This window comes from Passer montanus, unplaced genomic scaffold (assembly GCF_014805655.1).
Source record: "Passer montanus isolate IOZ18808 unplaced genomic scaffold, ASM1480565v1 scaffold1, whole genome shotgun sequence".
Classification (NCBI taxonomy): domain Eukaryota; kingdom Metazoa; phylum Chordata; class Aves; order Passeriformes; family Passeridae; genus Passer; species Passer montanus.
In genome coordinates, this window is record NW_024356504.1 from 11,687,501 (window position 1) to 11,698,114 (window position 10,614).

At 34.6% G+C, this 10,614-nt stretch overlaps 1 protein-coding gene across 3 annotated transcripts in view; it reads left to right on the plus strand.

Moving 5' to 3' along the window:
- Window positions 1–10,614, plus strand: part of KCNH7 (potassium voltage-gated channel subfamily H member 7) — a 207,960-nt gene that overhangs the window by 165,915 nt on the left and 31,431 nt on the right. For all 3 annotated transcript variants that reach the window (XM_039702380.1, XM_039702390.1, XM_039702399.1), the window contains 3 exons: window positions 1,906–2,331; window positions 6,828–7,227; window positions 7,689–7,888. In XM_039702380.1, coding sequence (XP_039558314.1) covers window positions 1,906–2,331; window positions 6,828–7,227; window positions 7,689–7,888 — 1,026 coding nt within the window. The remainder of the gene's footprint in view (window positions 1–1,905; window positions 2,332–6,827; window positions 7,228–7,688; window positions 7,889–10,614) is intronic.

Sequence of the window (10,614 nt, forward strand, 5' to 3'; positions counted from 1 at the left end):
AGAAACATGTGAAGTAAGCTTTATTGTCCTTGTTGCCTAATCCATTTTCTTCATTGTCTGAAAATCCAGCAGAACAGTGATATAAATTTTATAAATAGCAGTTCACTTGGCACATATACTCACTGTTCTCAAATACTAAGAAAACATTCTTGTCAAGATATCAGGTGGGGGACTAAAAATATTAAGACTGATTAAGAGACTAAGCAATGCTTCAACTTGCTGTCAGCTAATATGTTTAAATGCACTAAAAAAATAGCCAGCACCATTAGTTAAATGCAAGTCTTAGTTACAATACAAAAAATTGATGAACAGCGTCTACCTCAGCAGAGTGCTCAGCCCAGTGCTTGGTGGCTGCTTGAAGCTAGCATATTCTTTTGGATGATTTAATCACTTCTTTCTTCAAGTCCAAAGAAGAGTGGTTATTAACACTCATGTTCTCACAGCACTTTCAGAGTAGAATTTGACTGAATAAGATTAGTGTCACTTATATTACTAAGGATAGGATCTAAGATTTATATAACTATTTCTGTTGGAAATTTAAACAGAAAAGTGTGCTGACCCTTAGAATTGTCTAAGATTATGTTTGAGGAGCATGGATTCCCTCAGTCTTGAACAAGCTGAAATCTCAAGTGCCAAAGTACTAACTGTAAAAAGAAAGCAAATAAAAGCAGACAATATCACTGAAAAGGGAAATCCCCTTCCAATCATAATTTCATTTGAGTAGAATTATTCATTTTAATAGCTTTTGAAGTAATCTATTTTTAAAATAGAATTGTTTTTAAATAGCAGGAGAATAAGGAATAAGCATAAGTAACTGGTGGAAAAAGGGTATAAGAACATGAATGTTCCCCAACTGAGTAATACCTGAAGGTTGTCACCATCTGATGTTTGTTCACCAGTCCATGTAAAATGAAATGGTGTTCTGAGTCCCATAGGATTTGGAGATCGTTTGCAGCACAGAAGGCAATAATTAGCATCATTGCTGACAATCCCAACCACTGAATAAAGACAAAATATAATTTACCTTTTTATCCTTAAAGGTTTTGTTCTTTCATGTCAGAATTCATTCAGACTGAAAGAGCAGCCAAAGGAAATTTATCTGGTGCTCACACAATGCTTGCTCTTTGCAACAAAGCAAATATTTCAGCTTCCAGAGCCAGCAAATTAAGCAGTGCTTACAAGCATAATACTTCCAAATAAAATTGAAATCCAACTTAGATAACACCAGCAGATAACAAATCCATACTTTTAAAGGAATAATAAGCTTTAGGCATTGACAAAAGTAGAAGTGGAGCAAAAGGCAATACTCCTGTGTTATCCCTTGTCACACCTTCAGCAGAACTAGAACTATGGCCTCGGTGTAATTTGTCTGTGCATGAAGGTTTCTAACACCACAAAATTTAAAGTATAGATAGATGTCAAGGACGCTAACAGATCTTTCTCTGACTTTTTAAAATTTTTGGTTGTGTACACTTTCTAATGAGAGTAAACTCTTTTGTTGGGAATGTGAGCCAATGAAAATAGGTTTACTTTGGTAGAAAAACACTACATCACTGCAAGAAAAGTCATTCACTGGCCCTGAGAAGGCTGGCAAGGTTATCATGTGGTGCATAAATGAATTTCATGACATGCTTAATAATGCAGATTTTATGGATATAAGATATGCTTCTTAATGTTTGCTACAGGGGACAAGAATCAACCTACTGTGCAAAATTGTCAATGAATTTATTTGACCTGGCAGACACCATGAATTTCACAGAAATCTAGTTTGCCAAAACACTAAGTAATTGAAGCTTAATTCTCAAAACTACAATGAAGTACTTTTTGTCCTGTATTTGCTATGTTTACTGGGAGTTGGAGTAGATACACTGTCTGATTATTGATGTGGTACATTTCTTATTCTAGGTTCTATCCTTAGGGGCTGATGTTCTACCAGAATATAAACTCCAGACACCTCGCATCAACAAGTTTACTATATTGCACTACAGTCCTTTCAAAGCTGTCTGGGACTGGCTCATTTTGTTGCTGGTCATATACACTGCCATATTCACCCCTTACTCGGCTGCCTTCCTTCTGAATGACAGTGAGGATCGGAAGAGGAGAGAGTGTGGATATTCCTGCAGCCCACTGAATGTTGTAGATTTAATTGTGGATATTATGTTTATCATTGACATTCTAATAAACTTCAGAACAACATATGTAAACCAGAATGAAGAAGTGGTAAGTGATCCAGCAAAAATAGCAATTCACTACTTCAAAGGCTGGTTCCTAATTGACATGGTTGCTGCAATACCTTTTGACCTGCTGATTTTTGGCTCTGGCTCTGAAGAGGTAAGCTTACATGAATAAGAAATCTTAAATCTTAATCTGTTATTTCATGATGATATTCTGTGTATCCTAAAGTATTTTTTGCTTGTCATTTAATAGCTGCTTAGTACTTCCATCCCATCTTTTAAAGTTAAAAAAAATGGAATCTTCCTTTGCAGAATAAGGTACAATATTAGCTTTCATTGACAAGAGAAAACATTGAATAATTCAGCTAGTATTTTTTTCAGTTATACCATATTTGATACTGTCTTTAGAAATAATAAATATATTGTGTATGAAGGACTTGGTCCAATGGTTTTAAATAAGAACTGCTGCTTTGATTTGTCACTTTTTAAAAACTGCTCATGATGCATGTAAATGCTGTGTTGGCATTGCATCATTAAAATAATTTTTCTCTGGTCAAAATGTTTAGGTCAGATGTTTACTTAGCAGAAAACAGATTAGTTGTAGCATAAACTATATTAGTCATCAAAGAGATTTGGCTGTTGTCAATTTTATCAAGAATATGGGCTATCAAGAGAAGGAAAAAATAGATTACCTTGACAGGCATGATCTATCTACACAACAGAGTAAAAAACTGTTCAATATATGCATCCAAAACTGGCCTAAAGGTATATAAAATATATGCTATATACTAGATTCCTGACCCAGTCCTTCCAAACAATTTTATTTAATTTAAGAAGGGATAAAATCATAATATTTTTTTCTGAAAAGTAGACAGTTGGGTTTGGCTTTTCTGTCATGCACAGAATGCAGATTTTTTTTATTTTTTTTTAAGCAGCAAACCAAGCAAAACATAAATGAGGAGTCTAGAGAAACATAAGATAAAACCATGCACTAAAAGTAAATGTTACTAAGGAAAGCAATAAGAAGAGAGAGAGTAATATAAAGCACAGAGGGAACATATTAATCGTTCTCTTACCAGAAGAGAACTTTTTTTATTCAGAAGGTGACTAAAAAGCCCAGAGATTTAAGAGAAAATTTGATCACTTATCTGTGGCAGGTATCCTTCTTTTGGCAAATAACTTTTTCTGTGGTTTTGTAAGCACAGATACATGAAAGACCAACATTTTCATAATGGCATTACTTCTAACTCAGATTACAACGTTTCCCTCCAGGCATAGTCTACATCCCTTTCTGATCATTGATCACTTGTCATTGCCAAAAATTATTTTCAATGATTAGAAGTGTGGAACATAAAGGATTACAGCAGGGATCAATTCTAAAGTTCATTGAAGCAGTGCCCCTGAACATCATTCTTCCACACCTCCACTGTTACAGGTGTTCTTAAGAGTAAAGTGCCAGGTGCTAAAGTCATGCTAAAGGGATAACTTTAACATAAGATAACATTACAGATTACAGTAACAAACAAGTGCATTCTTGCAGATGAGTAGACAGATATAAAAATGTGGAAGTTGAAACAGAAATTATTGGACCATGTAATGACTTTTTCACTATTGCAGAAATAAGTAAATTGATTCTTTATTCCCTCAAAATATAGTAATTGGCCAGTTTCTCTACCTGGAAAAAATGGGTTTGTTTATCTAAGCAGCAATGATGCTATATAGATTATGTTCCATTCACTGTGCCATCATAGCTTCTCTCTCTCATTCATGGTATTGAATATGTCAATCACTTTTCTAAGCTGCTACTTACTGCTGTTTTCCTTCCTACATTGCTGACTATAATATTTCATCAATGATCCCTTTTTCACAGTTTAGCAAGAAGAGGGAAATGTAAAACTGACAGAATGGAGCATTTTTCATTTAATAGAATTTTTTCAGTCATGAAAGCTATCTTTTTTGTGAAATAGCTCTTTTTTGTTATCTAGAGATTCTTCAAATAAGATCCCCAGTGAAAAACTGTATTGAATAGTCTTTTTATTAAACAGCATAAGCTCGAAAGAGAGCTCCATGTGTGCTCATGCAGCTTTAAAACACCTTGATATCAAATGGAGTCTTGAAAGGGCAGGAGATAATAATCCAAATACCTCACACAGCACTATCCAAATGCTTCTATTTAAGCCATGCTTTTTCATCCATAAGAAAGCAACAGAGTTAGACCGTTAACTTTCCAGTTTCTAAAATAGGGAAATAATGTAATTTTAAATTTTTTTTCTGCTTAATGAGACTCAAAAATATTATGATTGGTTGTAAATAATTGTCTCTTTTTTGTGTGTGTGTTGTGAAAGTTAGGTGGCTTCCCTGATATTTGGGAAGATAAAAATCATGAGTAGATGGAGAGGAAAGAAGAGAAAAGAAAAAAATCTGATGCGATAATCCAACTACTCTTGAACTTGTAGTCCAGCAGATAGGTATGATGGAAAGAGAGAAGCAAGCAATCCAGAAAAGAGAGCAGCATCTATCAGGTTGCTATTTGCAGATATTAATGGCTGGCACCAGATGGGGTAAGGTAACTGACAGAGTAGGATCCCTGCCTTCTTGGGCGTTGTGCTGATCAAAGTATTCCAGGACACCAACAAAATTATGTTACACAAGACAGTTCTGAAACCAAGAACTTCTGTCCCTGGCCAAGCAACACATGGGAGGTGTACTGTTACTATGTGAAGGCTACATCTATGCTGAGAAGTGGACAGCATGTAAGGCACATCAAAATTTGTGGACCATGTTTTCACCTCTGCTGCCAGCTCTGTTTTAGTGTTAAAGCCTCTTTTGGTGCTTTAAGCATATCTAGTCTCATTCATGCTGATTTTATCCTTGAAGAGATGAAAATTTCTTGTGTTATATACCTTCCACATACTCTAGAGCTCAAACTGATGTGTCTAAGTATAGGATTGACACTGAGTATGAATAATATTAGCAAGTTTTATCTTAAGAATGCGGTGGAACAGTGATGACATATTGTAGATTAACAATCTACCATCTGAACTATTTAAGGGGCGCTGTAAGAATATGTGGTCTCTTGCATGATGTAGACATATGACTACATCTGTAATAGAATGTTTCAAAAACACCCCACTAAAAACTAATCTTAGCTTTTCTTAAGAGTTCATAAATATATAACCTTGATCTACCTACAAAGAAAAAATAACCTAATAATAATATTTACATGTTTCTGAATCTCAGCCTAGGCATAACATTTTGAAGGTTGTGGTCTTTCAGACTATTGAGGTCACTAACCTTCTTTATGTGGCAATGAGAAATTCACCCTGAAGTTACTATTTGGGGTGTTAAACTGAACTAAGGAGTGTTACCATATATTATCCTCTTGCTCATTTACTCAGAAAATATGAACAATTTATTGAGTTGTCCACTGATAAATGCAGCCAAAAAAGACTTGTTTTGTTCCAAGAGTTTTGGGGTTTTACTCAGAAACATGGTAAATGCAAGGATTTAATAAAACATAAAGACTAGTCTAGTACTTGTTGCAAAAAAAAGCTTTAATGTGTTGCATACTACTGTCAGAGTGGTTTGTGAGGCTTGGGAAACTTTTTTTATTGTGTCATGTAATATGCATGCATGTTAAAAAAACCCAACAAATAAACAAACAAAACATTAAAAATGTATACAGTCTTGGTATTTACTGAATACTTTAATGTATGTTCAGACTTAATGCAAGGAAAAAAAGTAGCCGAGTTTTTTTAATCCAGTTTTTCCTCTTAACAATGCTGTCTATTTCTTCTACAAGGAATTAGCAAATATGAAAAGTATTTACTAATTGAAATTTGAAAACTTACATTAATAACCTCTAGATTCCTTTAAAAAGGCCAATGCCTCAAAGAGGCTGCAATGGATAATAGCACATGTCTGCACTAAAAATCTTGAAATACATTCCTGCTTTAAACTTCACCAATTTCTTTTCTTAATGTGTAGTACTTTTATCACTGTCTCTTGCCACTACTCCTACAAGATGCAAAAAGATTCATCAGGAGTAACTTTTCCATGATGTTCTGCTCACAGTGCTTTATCTTCTTTCACCTGTATGAATTTTTTTATCACTACAAACAGAAGGAATCTTGTAGATATACTCTTTGGGAAACTTCTGCCCTATTATTTCTCTTTTCCAGAATATGTGTGTCAGGGCATTGCAAGAAGTTTCTAAGTTAGGATCAAATACAGTCACACAGCTTTCTTCAAATATACTTATTACCTATGCGAACAGTCATATAGTTATGAACAGTTCCAATAACTTACACACTTTATCATGTTAAAAAATCATTAATCTATTGGATCATTAAATCCATTATGGTCAACTCAGGAGTCCAGATCAAATGAAATATTCATCATGAAAGGGTATTTAGCACATAATGACAACTTCAATATATTTTGATTTTAAATGTACATTTCTTATTTTTTTTCCCCTGGTTTTAAAATGAAATTAATAGCTTAAAGAAAATACAATTAAATTTACATTGAAATGGATTCTTCTACTCTTTGTGTTGATTCCCCAAAAATGGAATTTTTAGTGGTTTATTCAAGCTTACTATCCATGAGAATACATTTGCTAACAGAAAATTAATTCCTATCTTATTTTTACAGACAACTACATTAATAGGCCTTCTGAAGACAGCTAGACTGCTGCGTTTGGTGAGGGTAGCACGGAAACTGGACAGATACTCCGAATATGGTGCTGCAGTTCTGATGCTCCTCATGTGCATATTTGCACTAATTGCACACTGGCTTGCTTGCATTTGGTATGCCATTGGAAATGTAGAAAGACCTTACTTGGCTCACAAGATTGGCTGGTTGGATTCTTTAGGAGAACAACTAGGAAAGCATTACAATAAGAGTGATGCAAGCTCTGGACCATCTATCAAGGACAAATATGTTACAGCACTTTATTTTACCTTCAGCAGTCTGACAAGTGTAGGATTTGGAAATGTGTCTCCAAACACCAACTCAGAGAAAATCTTTTCCATCTGTGTCATGTTGATTGGCTGTAAGTAACTTTATCGTGGATTTTAATTTTTTTTTTCTCTCCATGTTTGAGAAAATGGCTTAACATTCTAAACTAATAAGATTATAAGCATGCAGCCGGAAGGGCAAATTCATAGGGAAAAGAATGTTATATGCAAAAATATGTTGTGACTCATTCAGTGTCAGGAAGTAATCAAGTTGCTTGACTACTCAAAATCTGTTATCCAAACTGTTAGAATATCTGTGTTGTATAGCAGTGTCTGTAAGAAAATCCTGTATTAGGTAAGAAGGTAGTTTGGAGAGGATTTAGGAAATTATATCCCATCATATTTGTATAATCATATTTTATCTATTTAAAACGGAACCCATAAATGTATACATACCTTTTTAACTCTTCCCTTTGTTCTTAACTTTTGCTTAGCCGTACTCATCTGCAAAGCCCAACGATATATCTTAAGTAAGTTTTGTTTCTCCTTAATCCAGCGTTAATGTACGCAAGCATTTTTGGAAACGTATCCGCAATAATCCAAAGGCTGTACTCGGGAACTGCACGGTACCACATGCAGATGCTGCGAGTGAAGGAGTTCATACGCTTTCATCAGATCCCGAACCCCCTGCGGCAGCGACTGGAGGAATACTTCCAGCATGCGTGGACATACACCAATGGCATTGACATGAACATGGTATGTTCTTCTGTTTTTCAGGCAGAGATGCTGAGCAATAGATAAATGCATGAGAAATTGGAAAAAGGATTTAAGTCTTTAGTATTTATAAACTGTAAAAGTACAAGCTTAAGACAGTGGATATATACCTCAGTTGTTTACAATCAAGCCACTACATGTTTGACATACAAACATTTCACTGCCTAGGTTATTGACAGGTATATCAGTAATCTGAATTCTCACTATGTATAGGAAAGCTTGAGAACTATATGCGACTTCTGTAAGTTTAAACAGAGAAAAAAAATATGTAGGTTTCTTATTTCAGATATAGGTGTTCTGGAATTTTGTTTGTTCTTCGCCCTAATTTTCCATTTCCAGTATCAAACAAGAGAACCTGTGTTGATATCTACACAGCTACTGTTCTATAAAACCTGTGGAGATCAATTCTTTTTCCAAATCCTTCCATGTAATTTAGGACAGGTATATTGGGAATGGGTTGAAGAGAGGAGCAGGCAGGTTTAGCCTCTCTTTTCAAAGAGAAATATTTGAATCACATGATAGTCTGAAAAGTAATTCACTTGCATTCCCAACATGTAATTCTGCACTGAAAATCAACACTATCCGTTTAGCCATCCACAGAAACTCATTTCTAGGGACTGACAAAGAATAACACTCATTTTTTCTGGTTTTGATAAAAAAGCCCCTGTAATCCCTATAAATACATGGCTAGCTAAAAAGGAATAACAATCTGCTAGTGAGCAAAAGTAAGCATCTATATGTCTGTCATTTTCTGGAGATAGAAACATTTTTTTTGAAAAGTCAACATCAATTTGAAGACACTGAGGGCATTGTACATGTTAAGAACCTGTGAATCTGTGTCTCTGTAGGGATGCTTTCCAGAGATATTCAGAGCTGCAGATTAGAAACTGCAGAACTCTCCAGAAAACTGTCAAGAACAAGAAAATCTATACACTTTTGTAACAATTTAACTAGAAATCAACTTCCAAAATTTTGACATACATTCAAACAGCTTTCATGTGATATCTATACATACATTTCTGAATGACTGTCAGAGTACAACATTTTTATGCAGCGGACAGAAAAAATGGTCTTGATTAAAATCTTTTATAAAGGTGAATCACTGATAGTTTGACTTTATGGTTACCATTAAGTAAAGCAGATCTTAAAAATACAATAGAAAATTAATATATTTGGCTTCACCTGCCACTTCCATGTGCCCCCTCCAGAGGGAAAATATGTCCAGGGCAGGACAAGGACAATTGTATAAACCTCTGCTGGGGATTACTGCAGTGGAAGGCAGCATCAGTAGCTTCATCCTGTGTGGCACTGAACAGCCCTAATTCCTTCTGATGGCAATGGAGCTGTGGGGTACTCAGAACTCTGCAGGATCAGGCCCTTAAGCTGCAGGTGTGTTCAACCTAAGCCTAAAGCAGCTCACTGAATTATTTCTGAAGATATTACAAAGTCATATATGCTTTAACTAATTCATTACCACTAATGGATATACTAAAACCCCCTGGTTCACATGAAATAGTAACTATAACTGGATGTTGTCACGTGAAAAGTTGCATAATTTGGAAACTGGTGTACAGAAATTAGTCTTGGATTTGTCATGACTGTGAAATAACAATTAAATGGATTAAATAGCCCATATTCTGCAATATGATTGTGAGGCAGTATGGAGGATTTATTTTTAATAAAGTGTGGAAAAACCCTCAAGTTTAGTATCTTGTTTCATTGTATTTTATTCCTTATTCTGTTCACATTCTATCCCTCAAGTTTTTGTCAATCACCTTATTTCCTTTAAGATTTTGAATGTATTACACTTAGTACAAGGATATTATAAGAATTGTGTGATTTACATTGTACTTATGAAAGATTTATCTCTTTCCTGTCTGCTTCACACCTAAATACATGGAATAACACCACCCACTGGTAAGAGCAGGAGGTATTTATATCAAATTTAATTCCAGTATAAAGTGTGAAGAATATCCATGTTATCTGTTGGGTTTAGAGCTTGTTCAATGCTTTCTAATTTTAATTGTAACTTTTTGCATGATGAAGGGGTAGATAGCAAAGGGAAATAATCCAAGCAGAATCAGATGTGGGGCAAAATGGTTACTAAAATTTAGACATTAAAAAACGTTAATCTAACCATGTTTATTAATCACTGTTTTACCCCACAACTCAAGTCATGCTTCTCTGCCCAAAAAAGGTCATGTGCATATTGGTTTGCATTAGATAGTTGCTCTGTAGGAATGTCACTGACAAAATTGTCATGCTGCTGATCATTCTGCATTTTCCTTTGTGTGAATGCTCTTGGTTTACACCATATATGCATGTATACACACGCATCAATGAAGTTTTCTTGGCTATTAGCCATGTGCATATGAGTTGGACTTGCATGTGGTTTTTTTCTTAATTTTGCATGAAATATTTGCATTTACAGAACAAAGGACAAACATTGTCCTCAAACAAATGTATTTGACTCCTGCTCATGTCTACTTGGAGATTTTTGTGAACTCTGAAGGCAAAATTTCATCCAATATCTTTTTTTTTTCTTCATTTCATGACTGAAAGCTGAAAAAAAAATCAAAAATGTAGTCCTCTTTCTCCTTTGAATTATGAAGTGCATAATCATTTACATTATATATATATATGTGCAACATATACACACACATACATATATATATATATATATATATATATATATATATATATATATA